The following is a 16,444-nucleotide window of genomic DNA, read 5'->3' as shown; positions in this document are numbered from 1 at the left end:
CACAGGCTTGGGCAAATTGTGTGTGGTACAAGTCAGAAGGATCTGAAGCCTGCTGCGGCTCCCTGCTTTCAGACTTTTGGAAATAATGACTAATGGAAAGGTATCTCACCACAAAGTCATGCTATTTATACTGCACCAGCTTGGATGGACAGATACAAAAATGTTTAAATCTAATATATGAAGAGGTTTTTTTTGTTTTGGGGTTTTTTTCCCATTTTTCTTATATCATTATAGACCATTATCTTTCTATAAATACATGTAGTTTCTTGATTGGACTGTACGTCAGTATAATCATGCAAATGAGAACTTTTAAGTGCTTATAATTACCTAAATTTAATTCATTTTGGTGTCATCTATTGATTTTACCAGTAGCAAGCCCTGCTCCCAGCTCAATCAGAATCGCATCATCCCACAGCAACTTTTCAAGCACTCACCGAGACATTTCAATTGGCAAAATTCTGATTGAAATTGAATAATTTCAGTGGTGAGGGATCAGAATTCCATTACTGACGATGGCTCTGGTCCATCCCAGAGTTCTGCTGTGGCTGGGACAAAATTTGCATGCTGGTGGCATGCTTTGAGATGTTCAGATGAAAAGCTGCAGACAGCTGTGTCTGGTGGAGCTCAAATTGAGCCTCCTTGCACTGCACCCTGTAAAGACAGCAGCAGCTCTTGTGGGTGCTCATTATTTCCAGAAACCAGGCCATTAATTGATCATTGTCTCTAGCTGCTTTTGAGGGGTTTCCCCAGCACATTTCTTTGGATGTTTTTAATGAGGGTAATAATTCCACCCCAAGCTCTCACAGGATTTGCAGCGCTTGGCTCGTTAAAGCTTTTTGAAGCCCTTTGAGATCTTCAGGTGGAAGGAGCTGTAGAGCATGAAAGTCAGAGTTTGTGCTTAATTAAGATAAATTCCACATAAAATAGAGCATGATTTTCAAAACTTGCTGTATCCTTAGCCAGAGTGAGGTAATCAAAGAAACTGGCAGGTTCTTTGCTTCCATGGCTGATTGGGCAGGGCTGGGTTTTTTTCAGAAAACAATGGGACCAAAGGCTTTTAAATGCTTTAAAACTCATTAGTTCAGTCTTATATAATTCATCCACCCAGCTCCAGGCAAAGCTTATTGTTGATAGGCCTGGGTGAAAATGAAAAAAACAATTAGCACATAAAATATTATCTGTTCATATGGTCTGATATTTAAGTGAAGCAGGTTGTCTGGGGACAAGAATTTCTTGTTTTCAGACCCAATGAAGCAGTCAATAATATCAAGAATTATTTATTTTTGCTGCCACTGCTACTGAGCAGTGTTGAAAGCTGGAATCTTTAGAGGTATTGTATTGGCCTGGTGTTTTGTTTATGTGACACTGTTGTTGTTCTGTCTCATCTTTCTTTCCCCTGCAGTCATGTTCTTATTTTACATCCAATGCCTTTCCCTTAAAAATCTCCTTCATCAATGCGAATGCTCCAAGTGGAAACATCAATGTTATTTTTAAGGTATGTTCTTCCTCCACTCCTCAGGTCTTTTTGTATGGAAAATGACCATTCAAAATTCACCTAATTTGTGTTTTAAATCTGGTGTCTGAGAATAGTTGATTTACCTCTGCTGCTTGTTTATCCCTATTATTTTTGACACTAGAACTTTTAATGAAACATGTTGAGGCAATACACTGAAGTGTCACCTTTTTGATCAACAGAGAATCAAACAAATTATGGCAGTTTTATCCCTTAGTGAAGACAACCAGACTAGAATATAAAGTTCATATTTTAAATCTAGTTTATTAATGAGGGCAGGTCTCAGAGAAGAGATAGATCAGAATGACTGAACCCTCAGCCTTGTCTGTATGTCTCTAAAAAAATCAAAATACTGTAGTGTTAGAGGCTCCATTTGCCACACAAAACTAATTCTGCCCCTATCAGCCAGTGTGGGGGAATGGGCTGAGGAAGATGGAGCTGGAGGAGAGAGCAGAGGGGCTCTGCTTCATTGGAGTTACTTGGAGGAACTGACTCAAAATAAACTCTGCTTTATTTTGCAGTTGTCACCTAGAAAAACTTCAGAGTGCAGAACAGTCTATCCACAAAAGACAATTTTAAAGTTATTTCTCTTTAATAGAGCAAAAGTCTTTCCTAAAAGTGGATATTGGTTTTAGAGTAGAACACAAGTTCATAAATTGGCTGATGGGTACAAAATGGTTGGTTGCCAGTGACATTATTCTTAGGTATTTTGCAGAATCATTTTCCAAATGAGAAATCTAAAAAATGGATATAAATAATTTTTTAAACCCCAGATTCTATGCTGTCTTAAATTAACTTGCCCTTTAGAGCAGCTGTGATTCTCAGAAATAGAAGTAAGCTTTCCAGGCTTGCTAAGGGGAGACATTAGCAATTTTAAGTTTTTCTGAACATTTAGAAATCTGGTTCATGTGCTGTTTCATCTGAGAATCGATATTAAGTAGCAGGTTTCTACCTACTTTAGCAAACACCTGCTCATGGGGCTTTTAAACAATTGCATTGGTTCTACTCAATTTTTTTCCTACCTACTAATGTTCAGCAAGCAACTCACTGTCCAGTTGCTGTAGAAGTATTTTAGCTGCTGTCACCGTCTCCTGTCAGCAAAACATTATGTAAAATACCTTGTGCTTGTACTATAGTTCCATTGATTATTCATGACAGTTAACTCATACATAAATGATAAGCACAATAAATGATAAGGGTATCTTACTAAATTGTCTTCCCACTGTATATGCGAGGGAAAGTAAGTGGAGAGAATAAGATTTTTTTACATTTTTAGATGCTAAGAAAAATTAATTGGAGTCTTTTGATGAGAGAAAAATAGATTCAGATATTTTATCTTTTTAAGATGAGTTAGTCTCCTCAAGTACTTATTTCCTGGCAGTAAATGTCTGTAGATTGAAATGCTTGTGTAAAAAGAATGTAATGAAAGAACAAGGCAATTAAAACACCAGTAAAAGTTATGTATTTTACATGGAGTGGGTTGGGAGAAAACAAAAAATCAGGGCTGTTGTTTTTACAGGCCATTTACTCAGCCACGGTTGAAAATAATCTCTTCATTAATTCTTGTGGCTACAATTAAAGGCCCATTTCACTGAGATTATTGTTTGACTAACTCCATGGGGAGAGAGGTCATCACTGCTGGACTGAATATGAATCATGTTATGGATAAAATGTAAATTTGTGATAAAATTCCCTTGCAAATACCAAGTTGTGAGGCTTAATGTGAGACAAATGCTGTCATTTGTGCAGAGGGATCCAGCATTAAGTAGACTTTAAAATGTAACTAAATTAGGATCCTACCTCCGGATTAAATATCCAAACTGTAATAATTACATAGGAATAATAAGTAGAAAGGCCACATTTAAGCAGGGATTATTTGTTAGCATCTCAGTGGCTGCCAGATCTGTCCCTGTCTGTGTGTGCCATCTACTCTGTCCTCTCCTGAGATTATTGAGAGGTAAGTAGGAACTTTGAAGGAAAAGACAGAGTTACTGAATTGAATGTAGCTGCTCTGGTGGGCAAAGAAGTCCCATTAAATAGGACATTATTTCTGTCTGGTATTGAAGAAGAAAACTGAATTTCATGTGCAATTTTCACAGATAGGTGATGATTTACGTCAAGATATGTTGGTCCTGCAAATTATTCGCCTGATGGACAGCATTTGGCTCCAAGAGGGACTGGATATGCAAATGATCATTTACAGGTGTTTATCTACAGGGAAAGGACAAGGTCAGTCTTAAATTACAAAAGGAGCCTGTATTACATTATTCATATGTCGTGTAAACAGTGGTATGTAAGATTTATTTATTCTGCCTCTCTAGAACTCATTGGATTTTGCAGCAACTAGAATTTTTCCAAAAGCCTCAACTCTAGAGGTTAGCAACTAGAATTTTCCAAGCCTGTCAGCTTGGAAAACATTCTTAAATTCACATATCAAAAAGAGGGCTCTGGAGAAAATTGGCCATAGCTACTGAAGTTTTAATCCAGTGTAGTCCTACATAGATGCTTAAATAGAGCCTCGATGCATGTGGTTACCAAAGTACCTGCAGATGAGGGATGACAGCTTTGTACTGTTGATTCTGAAATATTATTCTTGTCATTTGTGTTGCTTAGGGCAGGCCTGACTCATCTGAAAGCTCTATTTCTCTCTTTTATGGTTGTTGTAGCAGGGATACCAATTGCTTGCTGTAGAAATCTGCTGACAGCAGTAAGCTGCCTATATTTCCCTGACCAAATCTTCCACTGGAAATAATCCTAGCTCAAATAGAAGGCTGATGTGTCCAGATTACCTGCTGTACAAAAGCTATTAAAATAGAAAAAATTAAAAGAAATTCGTTGCTTTCTGAGCCACAAAGTGAACATGAGAGAGGAGGAATGATCTAAAGGAAATAGGAGAAAAGTATAGATGGGTTCAGACAAAAGGCATGTGGTGGTGGTGACCTGGAAAAATCTCCTCCCTTCTTTGTGGGATGTGAATCAAAGCTTGAAAGCTTCTGCTTCAAAGGCAGATAATACAAGAATACTATTTCTGGACATGACATTACATATAGACTCCTCTATATACTAATGCTTAATTTGATGTTTGCCAAGAGAGATACAGGGATCATCTGCGAATAATATTCTCTCCCTGACAGTCTCTTCCTTCCAGCATCATAGCAGCAAAAACTCCAACAGTTTTTGCAGATGTCTTTCCTGATGAGTTTGCATCAGTGCTGAGATAATTGATTTGCAGTTAATAATTAAGGATAAAGGACAAGTGACATGCCTGTGGTCACACAGGGCACATGTACCCAAACCTTAGGGAGGTTTGGGTGCAGAGTTTTTCCAAGTCCCAGGCTAATGATTTCCTCCATGGCCACCTTTCCCACACAAGGGGGAAGGGAGATGGTAATTTCATGGTCATGCAAACACAGAAATAACTTTTCACTGAAACTCAGTGAAAAATTTCACTGTAATCCAGAGAAAACTGAATAAAACATTGGTAGAATTTCACTTTGCAGGCATGGTGAAGCAGAGGAGCCTGTCAGCAAGTCAAATTCTTAGAGAAAGTCCTTCTGTGCTGCAGAGCATCAGGGTGACATGCCAGGGACCACACATGGGGACAGGCATGGAAAGCCAGGTCTCAGGAACAAAAAAAGGAATTAAGTGCATGCAGAAGAGACAGAGGATTCAAGTGAATCATGGCAAAATGCTTGGCTTCTCTCTGCACCTCAGAGTCCCAGTTTGTGACGCACTGGGTCAGTATCACTGAATTTCTGAACTACCCAGTACCCTTCCTCCAAGCTGTGACCAGCATCACATAGTCCAGAATAATTGCTGCACCTTTCTAGACAATAAATACATATGAAACAATATATATAGATATATACATCTATAATATATAAATATATATTCTCTATATCATATATATAGTGTAGTATATATTGTTTTAATAATATATAATATGTATTACATATACATCATATTATAATGTAATATAATGTAATATTATGTTGTATTATATTACATTATATTACATTATATTCTATTTATTCTATTATGTAATATTTATTCTGTTCTATTTATTATATTTATTCTATTAGAATAGATAATATTATATAATATATCAATTTGTAAATGTCCATTTATATTATGTATTACATATTATACAGTGTATATAATACTTATATATATTAGTAAATATCAGATCCTGCTTTTTAATTTTCTTAGTTGTGTGGATATCCTACCCTCTTTGAATCTCACTAAATTGTTCACCTTGTTAGTACTTTGAGGCAGTTATATCCACAATATTGTTACTGATGATTTTATTTCTCCTTCACAGGCCCCATGCCCTTTATTTCTAATTTCCAAAGATCAAGAGTAAAATAGTACTGTTTTACATTTTGTGCTGCATTCATTATTGTTAAAATTTTCAGTTATGTTTTATTTATTTATTTTTAGTTTTAAACCTATTTATTAATTTAATTGTTTATAACATTTATTTATTTTAATGTGTTTATTAATTTTAACTCATTTATTTTTAGCTTTTAACTTCATGGGGTTTTGGGGGTTTTTTTTCTGCATGGAATGATCAAACAGTCAATGTGCATTGTTTTTCTGTGTTTTTAAAGTTGAGGATTTTTCATTCAAACTCTTTTCCATCTGATTAGGGCTGGTACAGATGGTGCCAGATGCTACCACCCTAGCGAAGATCCACAGGGAGTCTGGGCTGATAGGACCACTGAAAGAAAACACAATTAAAAAATGGTTTCACCATCACCATCCTCTGGAATCAAGTTACCAAGAGGTAACATCATAATGAAGCTTATTACACATTTCATGCTATGCCATGGGGGAAAAAAAAATAGAACCAAATTACAGCAAGCAGCAAAAACGAGTGGCTCAGACATGAGACAAACAAGTCTCATGTAGAGAAACCAGGGACTCCACTTAAATGCCCCTCTCTAGCTAAGGAAATATTGGTTTTTTTTATCAGGTGCATGGGATTACATTTTCTATAAATGTGTGTCATAGAGATGTTTTGAAATTTAGTTGCAAAGTGAAGAGAAATTGAAATAGAAATTGTCTTAAACTCAGAAAAGATTATTTTTTAGGTCAGCTCTTTAAATTCTTTATTTTATATAAACCACATAAAGTCCTGGCAGATTTCCTGTATTTTGGAATGACCATGCCAATACCTAGAGTTGCAGAAAGCTGTTTTATCAAAACCATCTAGTCACACTGGATATACCAAAGTTCATGCTTTTCCTATCTCTTGTTCTCATAGGATCTCATGGTAGGCGTCTGATTTTATGAAACTAGATTTTCTGCATGAGCCAAAAAATTGTACATTTTATTTATAGAAGCAAAGGTTTTCCAAGGAAATCTATCAATTCGTTTCATTCTATCCATTTCTTTTTGAGTGAGCATGTTCTGAGGCCCCTGAGAAAATTTTCAATTTTTGTGGTTCTGAGACAGTTTTTATAATCCTTTATTCATTCAAACAATAAATTAGGGGCCAAAATTTTAAATTTAAAGGAGTGCTTTGAGTATTTAGCCCTCTGCAAATGAAATGCTTTTATAGCAGTTTGTTAGCAGATGTGTATTTTAAATATGTTTGGTAAAGTTTAGTAATATTGTAATCATTCCACAGGCATTTTCCCATCTACATTTTGACTATGAACACTAGAATTACTCATATATCACTTGATTCTATTAAACAGGAGAGATCTGTGTAGAATGGGTTTTTTTTGATACAAGTTTGTGTGTTTACAATTTTGTGGTAGAAGTGTAGACATTTCAATTCAAAAGTGAGGAACTGCTACTTATTGAGTTAAAACTTGATTTCTTGCTGCAGCTGCTGTTTACAAAAAGTACTATTAATGTGGAATATTCTAAAACAATTCCTACCCAATTTCTTCCAATTTTTTAAGTATATAAAATGCAGTCAGATCTGATTACATAGGAAATGCATAAAATTACTACTATGCATTCCCTTTGTGCTTGCTAGCGAATGAACTTCTCTCTTTTTTTTAACTCCTTCATAATTTTTTACTCGTACAGTACTGGATCTAAGGTGCTCAGAAAACTGGTGCAGAACAAGCTTTAATATCCTCATTTTACACTTGGGTGAACAAAATCACAGAAAGCTCAAGTGCTTTATCCAAGGTCATCACAGTAAGTAGCACAGTTAGACATCAAATTCAGCCAACTCTGGAGCTGTGGTTTAAGTTTTGCTGTTGCAGGTGGCATCTTACATCTACAGGGAATTCCTGAAAGCCTAAATAATCATTTGTCTTGGCTAATGTAGGTTTTGTCCAAAAAACATTATGATCCAGATTAGCATAGTTTGGGTTTCTATATTACATTCTATACATTGTGATTTATATTCATGGGACATGAACTAAGTTCTGGAGAAAAAAAATCCACAGTACAAAACAGTGCAGTGGATGTAGAACAACCTGCACCCTTTACAAAGAAAATGGTTACGTTTGTGGATTTGCAAATAATTTCCCAACAGTTGTTTTTGCAATATGCCTGCAGAACATTGAACAGAATATGCTAACTTCCTGACAGGAAGCTTTTTTTTTCTTAAGCACCTTTTGCCTTAAAATTTTCTGTAGATTTCCAGGTATCTTTGGAAAACCTCATGCATAACATTGTTCTTGTGCTGTAACTTTGAAATGTTTGAGTGTCATACCTATACCATTCTTCAGACCTGTCTCATAAATCTCTTTTCAAAATTGCCTGGTAAAATTTTAACAGGTTTGGTGGTTTTTTTTAACAGGTTACCAACAAGCATAACACTTGTAAAATTACATTTTTTAAAACAAAATTTATTATTTTTTAATCTTTAAAAATTATTTATTTTATTGTTTTTAATACCAATTTTATTTGTTTATCACAAATATATCTGGGTATTTCATGTAAGAGCTTTTTTTTACTCTCTAGGCCATAAGGAATTTCTTTTATTCCTGTGCTGGCTGGTGTGTTGTTACCTTCATCCTGGGAGTCTGTGATCGACACAGTGACAACATAATGCTGACAAAAGCTGGACACATGTTCCACATAGATTTTGGAAGATTTTTGGGTCATGCACAGATGTTTGGAAGCATAAGAAGGTTGGTATCTATAGTAACACACAGCAACCTTTAAAGCACTGGTTTGAAATTTCACAACCTTATCAATGAAAAAAAAACCCACAAATGAGATTCTGCTTTATTTTTGTTTCCTTCCTGTATTTTCCAAAATGACATGTTTTTCTTGTTTCTTGAAACTTCTAAAAAGTGTAGGAATGACTGGAAAAGGATTAATAGATGTTGGAGATCCCTTTTCAGTGTAAAAGAAAACTGTAATTCCTTGTTTGGTCAGGAATTTGAATGATAGTAGTTTTTGAAGAAATGATAGTAGAATTTGAAGATGGTTCAGAAGTGACCAGAAGAGAAGAATTCTGATGTCCATTGCTTTTTTTCCCAACAGAGGAGGGTTCCTAAAATGGATCCAAATCCATATATCTGTCTAATTGACAACTTTCTTCATATTCAGAGAAGGAACCAAATTTTCCAAGTAGACCTGGACAATAATTAAATTATGCCTCTGTGGGTAAATTTGCCAGCTTTTTCATTATCTTTTGAAGTTCCACATCAAACCACACTGAGCTCAGGGGTTCCTTTGCAAATATCTGATTGCCTTGGTAGGTGTGATGTACCTATGTCATGCTAAGGATAAATCAAACAGTGTGATCATGTATCTAAGTTCATGATGTGGATATTTTTATGAAGGAATTAATTGAAATGGAATAAGGATAATATAATGCCAGTATGCCCAAAACACAAAGGAGCTTTTACAGCGTAGTAAAGAATGGATGAATGATCACTTTTGGTGACAAGATGAGTAGTTGTGTACGTCTTCCATCCATGTTTTCTGAAAACTTCCAGAACAAGTATCAGAATTTTTTCAGGGTTTTTTTGTGTGTTTTTTTGTTTTGTTTTGTTTTTTGTTTTGTTTTTGTTTTGTTTTGTTTTGTTTTTTGTTAAGCTGGCCTTTGCCTGTTCCAGACTCAGTGTGTTAGACAGACATAACAGCATGGGAGTATTGATATGAGGGAAGCTGATGACAATAATAAGTACTTCCAAGTCAGGCAGTCAAAAGATTTAGTTGCAGTGCTTAGAATCATCATCCATCATTCCAGATATGCACCCTTAACCCTCCCCATTTGCTATAGAAAGAATAAAGCAGAGCAGAGTAATAAAAACATACTCATGTACACTCCTTGCCAACTGCTGCATCCTTCTCCTCAACACAGCTCCTGTTGGAAACTAGCAGGGATTTCCTTGAGTAGTAATTTTACTTAAACAAAAAATTACCCAGTTGACTGAACAGCACTGTGAAAAAAATATAAGAAGGGACACAACAACAAAATTTAAATTATGTAATAGCAATAATAAAAAATAGATATTAATGTTACTGTTTTACAGCACAGTTATGCTACACCTTCTTATTAAATCTATGAAAACTTAAAATATAATCACTTCCACAAACATCAGCCTCTTCTCCCATTTCTCAGTGCAGTGTGTTGCTTTTAAGCTACAGAATAAAATCACACATTTAGGACATCTATTCATGGACTGCCCTCATGGTTCCTTAGGAGCAGGTTACACCTAGGAGCAGGTTGCAAACACCATGGGATAATCATTGTTTTCCTCAAGCCCACAAAAAACTGAGCAGATTCAGTATTAATGTTTGAGTGATTAGAGTATTAATGACTATTGTTCTGATTAGTTATATGCACATGTTCATAAAATGTAACATATTATTTGTAACACCACAATTTTACAGGTCACAAAATTACAGCTTCTCAAAATTGGAAGCTCTCAGTGTTGGTTGTATCTACTCATTCCCACAAGGCAAGTCCAGAAACAGCTTTGGCCTCTGGTTTCTTTAACAGCTCTTATATTGCACCTTTTATTTGAGTTCTTGTTAGATTTTTATTTGAGTTTTTTTGCACTCCCAGAATATCATACTCTAAAATAATATTGGAAAAAAAACAGCAGTACAATGCTCCCAAACCTAAGAATTATTAGTGCTGACCCTTGAGGGGTGTTGTACAGTAAAAATTTTACATACATTTCTGGGGGTCCACAAGAGCTTTAAAAATGCAAAACATCTGATGCAAATCCCTCTAGCTGGAATTTACACACATTATACAAACCTTTTTTGTGTGTGAGTGTAAAATGAAATCCATGCAGATCAATGAAGGGTCCCTGCCCAAAGTGTATGAGACAATCATTCCTTCCAGAGCTTTGCAAGCTGATTGCCACAGCTGTCCCTTTCCTGCTCTCAAGGAGTGCTTTTTGCCACTACAAAAATCTAATTCCTCATGAAACTTCCTGAGGATAGGTTCTGTGCAGCATCCAGTCCTTATTCTGGGAAGTGAAGTGCAGGGAGTGCTTTGGCAGCCCAGGGACTCACACATAAACTTCCTGAGGATAGGTTCTGTGCAGCATCCAGTCCTTATTCTGAGGGAAGTGAAGTGCAGGGAGTGCTTTGGCACACGTGTGGGTTCACACACGTGGGCTGCAGCTCTTCTGTCACACCCAATGTGAGCCTCCAGGGAACCTGTTGGAGCTGACACCATCCATCCAGTCACGCTCACTTCTGCATTCCTGACTGTTAAGGCCACAAGAAGGGGATTAGTAAACTTTTCTACTTCCTGCCCTCATCTTTAAATGATATCCAAGAAATCGGTTCAGTTTTGGTTTCAAGTCAAAAATCAGTTCTTCCTGATATGAGAGAGAAGAGGAATCAGGAACTTTCTTTCTGTATCTGCCTTCACAGCGCAGTAAATTCTTTAAATAGTACCAATAACCCATCTTTCCTTGGATCTATGGTGCTTTGAGAAGGCTGCCCTAGAACAGAGGTTGGACAGAGCTAAAGAATAAAGCAGGGATTTATTAAAAGGATCTCCATGGATGCACCTTGGGCAGCACAAGAGCCCAGCCAGGGCTGCACCCAAGATAAACCAAAATGGTCACAAAATGGACACCCAGTCATGGGATCTCTCACTTTTATAAGTTCTGCTGCATTTGCATATTGGAGTTAGCCCCTGCGGTCCCATCCTGCTTGTTTTTCTCTCTGCAGCCCACGGGGTTTGTGCTCTTGGGCTGAGATTTGGATCATTTGTCCTTGGTGCCCAGCTGGAGCTGGAATTGTTTTGTCTCCCTGCTCTGTGCACAGAGCTCACCATCCCCTGATGTGGAGCTCAGACCCACACACCAAAGCAGCACAGAATGTGAAAATTATAAAAGCTAAAACCTGAGGCATCATCTAAATCTAATACTTCAGAGGTGTTGGAGGCATACTTATGATCTATCTAACCAATAGCATAATAACAAAGAGCTTGGCAGAAGAGTTATTCCCAAAGTCCCATAGGGAACTTTCCTACTGAACCATGAGATTTCATTATCTTCTCTTCCTATTTTTTTAATCACACTGAATGGCACCTTCTGCTAGCAGTAATAAAATGCTCCTTTCATTCTCTAACCGAGCCTCCACTTTTGACCCTACATTCCCCCAAAACAAGCAAGTCTGCAGGTACACTTCAAACTGCACAAAGAAATATTTATTGTTTCATTTCCTCATAAAACTGCGTTATTCTTCATGTATTGAGTGTCCTGTGGTAATCATCTCAGGCCCACTCACACATAAATAGGTGTAATGTTATCCAGATTATCAGTCAGGACTAGGTCACTCCTGATCAAGTGGTTTGGAAGGTGCCTGGCTCATGGCTTTACCTGCCATGCTTTGCTCACCTTTGTTTCCTCCCTTTCAGTTCTGACCAGCTCCTTTTGAACATTCCTTCCTCAGTGAATTAAGCAGCAAGAAATTTATTTAAATCCTGTGCTAACTGAACTAATCCAAAATGCAGCAGTCACTCACATCCTCCCCTCCACCAGTCACTTCCAGCTCTGTCATCTGTCCTTATCCACTCAGTGATGTGCAGTGTGAGATTTGGTGGCAGGACACAATGTGGTGCAGCTCATGGCACACTGCAAATCCACCTTTTGATAACGTCAGGGTCCATTCTTTTCCTTTAAAATCCAGTCATCCTGATTACCTCCAGCACTCACTGGCCTTTTCATTTCCCTGATCTGAATCACAGAGACCCTCTTGTCTCCTTGCCAAACTAATCCTGGCTCTTGGCATGGCTTTCCCAGAATTTAAATCTGCTAAGCTGGTTTTCTTCTACAAAGTTAATTACTACAGGCAGCCTGACTATTCCTTTGGGAAATTCCAGTTATTAGGGAAGTTCCAAAAATATGGGAAAATTATGTTTCCCACACTTTCTTCCTAGGTTGGTGTTTTATAATACTGAGAAGGATTTCAGAACATCTGAATATATAGAAATGAAGTGCCCCTTTTTATTTTAAAAGTAACACATTTCATTTTTAGTGTTAACAACCTAAAATGTGTGGTAATGTCTCACTAGAAATGCTGATTAAAAAAAAATAAATTTTAGGTATTTCTTTCTAAAACAGAAATGTTGGGATGTGGACATGGAAAATAAGTTCTATCTGCATTTTTTGATTGTATTGTACCAAGGTTTGTTCTCTTTTTATCTTAAAAGAGGAAAGATGGGGAAGAAGGAAAAATCTGAGAATAACAAATTTTACTTTTTGCTTTTTACCCTTTAAGAACTATTTAGAGTACTCACATAAAGTCAAAAATTTAAAAGTAAAAATTTCAAAGTATAATCACTTTCTTTTCTAAATTTGTAAATTTGACATGAAAACTTGTACCAACCTGTATTAGGTGTTAAAAGATGTTAGTGGGTATTTTCAGTGTTAAGAATTCATTCTCTGCATTTCGTATTTATTTTTCTGACATGATAGGTTTGAATTTATTAGTATCTGTGAAATGGTAACTCCTAATTCTTTGCCACTATTCACTTTCAGCACTTCCTGTATGCCACCCTCCAAAAATCTCTAACTGCAACCCTGGAAGGATTTAGTTTCATGTCTTAAAGCACCTTAGTAGCCCAAATGATCTTAACAAGATTATACAGATGTTTAAAACCTGCCATCCACATAAAGAGTGAAAGAGGAAAAATGCACAAAAACCTGTAGGTGAAACAGCATCATCTCCAAGGTGACAAGGCATAAAGTGGCTTGAATTTATCAGGGAAGAAGTTAATTACTTTTGAAAGTCAAGTGTCTCTATTTGTCCCAAATTGAGCACCAAGAGCACAAGCTGAGTCTGAGCACACATAAACAGCCCCAGCTGCAGTCAGGGGGCTCACATGCATTTCTGCTGCCCTGAGGGTTAGGGATTTATTCTTGCTGGCCTGGTGCTGTGTTTTCTCTAATTATTTAGCCTCCTGTGCGTTCTTTTTTTTTCATTTTTTTGGGGTTTTTTGGATTTTTTGGGTTTTTTTGGTTTTGTTTTTTTTTGTTTGTTTGCTTGGGTTTTTTTGTTTTTTGTTTGGGTTTTTTGTTTGTTTGTTTGTTTGTGTTTGGTTTGGTGTTTTGAGTTTTTTTTAGTAATAGCCTCTTGTGGAGGGAATGCAACTGGAATGCTTTGACACCAGAGGAAATTATGTTCACTGCCCAATTCATATCTTCAAATTTTTTTTATCCTTTTCCAAATGCTCAGACAATTAAGGAAGGCACTGTTTTTCCATAGAGTGTCTGTGTGGATTTGACCATATCCAGTTCTGTTCATGCAAGAGCCTTGTCCTTCCTGTTGAATTGAGTTTCCTGGAAACCAGTTCTTGTCTGCTGCAGCTCTCAGAGTCCTCCTTGGCTTCTCCTTCTCTCCCAGCATGGCACAAACTGCTTCCCTGCCTTCACTTTCTTGAAGGAGTTATCAGGTATTCCTGTTAATAACTATGTGGGCTGGAGAAGCTGCTTGGTGCTTCCAGAGCCACCAGCAGAATTCCCTCTGCTTTGGGAGGCTGACTGCACATGGGGTGTTTAAGGCACTTCCCATCAAATTCCTCTCCTCTCTCCTCTTCCCTCCTTCTCATTCTATTAGCCAGCCTGAGATTTTTTTAGTAGGATATGGCTCCAGAGATGGGAAGTTTAGCAATAAAACAAAAAGAAAAGGGGGAAATGACATCCTGGTCACTGTCCGTTTTGGTTATGATTTTATGTGTTATCCTTTTCAAAGTGTAACTGTTCATAAAGGTGTGTATTTTCTCCTCCCTGCTCCCATCAGAAACATTGTGTTGTACCACCCCTTTCTCTGAAAGCTTTCTATATACACTTTTTTATGTTAGAAGGAGCTGTTCTCACATGCACTCAAACATACATTTATATTCAGGGGAAGTTCTTCTCATACACAGTCAAGTATACATCAAGCACTTTTAAATTAATCTCTGTTTCTTGGTCTTCTTTTTTATTTCTTTTTTTTCCCTTTTGCTTGTTCTGCACACTACGCCTTTGTCCTTCATCCTTAACTGGAAAGCATGCTGATGTATTTAATTCATGTAGGATTTCATCCCCTGCCCCGAGGAATTTCTTTGCAATTCAATTTCTTCATCACTGGTTTATTTCTCTATTCTGCCTGGTGATATACAAATGCCCTGCAACCATCTATTTCTGTGTTTTCTAAATATCCACCTCATACTGAAAAGGTCTGTTAGCTGAATATTCCATGGGTAGGGCTTATGTTCTGTTCCCACTTGTTCTGCTTCGTTTCTTTTTAAGGCACCTTTTAGGTCTCAGTATTAAAATCCTTTGCACTGCTGAGGGCCAGTCAGGGTACAAAAAGCAATTGTCCAACAATCTCTGTTAACAAGAGGAATTGCTGCAATCTCCTTGGGAATTAACTCTTAAGTGGTTCATCAATAGGGTTAGTAATAAACTCCAGCAAACACAGAAAATGTGATAGTCCTAGAAAATAGTGTATAAGGAATTGGGAATGCTGCAGTGAGCACTGTCAAACGTGGGGATGGGAGGTGAAGGTGGAGAGGACTGAGCTCCACCTGGATGTTGTTTTGCAGTCTGATTGCTGATGGTTGAGTGCAGGCTGCTCCAGCTCTGTGTCTCGGAATGCAGGAGCCCAGCTCAGAGGCCACAGGGCTGCTTCCTAAACAGTCAGTGTTGGCAACAGGACCATGTCTGAAACTGTTCCAGACAAATATATTCCTAAAGCAGAGTAGATCTTCTTTCAGGGAAGTTCTTTTCAGGAACCTTCCAAAGTTCACCATCAGCTAACTGCAGGGAATGGCTGAAATTCTGTGACCTTAATGAATAATTTCTGTGCTCGGGCTGTGGCAGGGCTGGGGATTGCAGTGAAATCCACCCAGAGCTGCCTCAAGGGAGTTTCTGTGTTCCCATTATGAGCTTTGCCAACTTTCCTGCTCCATGGGAGGGTTCCAGACGGATCCCTGTGGCAGCACTCTGCAAAAACTGGGTCTGTCCTTGGTGCTGTGACCGTGTGTGAGCTCAGCTGTACCTGCTGTGTGACCTGCACTTGGAGGCACTGAGTTTGTGGTGCTTGGGAGTGGGGCATATGACAGGGTTCTTTCTGGATATTAAATCATATTTCCTGATGTTTCCACAGGCAGGCTTGTTTATTAATATGCCAGTTTTAGTAATTATTGCTTATGACTCTTTACAGTTTAAATATTTCTTCTTTCTAGTTTGCTATTTGTTATTTGTAAACACTTAAGTAGTGATCTTGATGAACAAATAACCACTTATGTCTTCCAAATTATACTTTCCAGTGTTAAATGTGGGGATTGATGCCACAAGTCTGTTCTAGAGGTCCTAGAGTCTGGTCCCAAGTCTGTTCTAGAGGTCCTATTTCAGAATAGGACAGTCCAGTGTGTGGAATGCTGCTTTCATGGCTGATCAAAATAGTGGGTATGCTCAACACAGTGATTTGACTGAAGAGGTAACACTGAGGTTGCGATAGTACAAAATAATGTTAGCAAACTTGATACACATA

General features: G+C 37.5%; 1 protein-coding gene across 1 annotated transcript in view; it reads left to right on the top strand.

The window, feature by feature from the left end:
- PIK3C2G (phosphatidylinositol-4-phosphate 3-kinase catalytic subunit type 2 gamma) overlaps positions 1–16,444 on the top strand; it is a 247,493-nt gene that overhangs the window by 166,043 nt on the left and 65,006 nt on the right. Inside the window, exons 25-28 of the mRNA XM_039708330.1 lie at positions 1,403–1,495; positions 3,613–3,742; positions 6,163–6,299; positions 8,444–8,613. Coding sequence (XP_039564264.1) covers positions 1,403–1,495; positions 3,613–3,742; positions 6,163–6,299; positions 8,444–8,613 — 530 coding nt within the window. The remainder of the gene's footprint in view (positions 1–1,402; positions 1,496–3,612; positions 3,743–6,162; positions 6,300–8,443; positions 8,614–16,444) is intronic.

Source organism: Passer montanus, unplaced genomic scaffold (genome assembly GCF_014805655.1).
Source record: "Passer montanus isolate IOZ18808 unplaced genomic scaffold, ASM1480565v1 scaffold20, whole genome shotgun sequence".
Lineage (NCBI taxonomy): Eukaryota > Metazoa > Chordata > Aves > Passeriformes > Passeridae > Passer > Passer montanus.
This window is presented reverse-complemented; position numbering and strand designations above follow the sequence as displayed.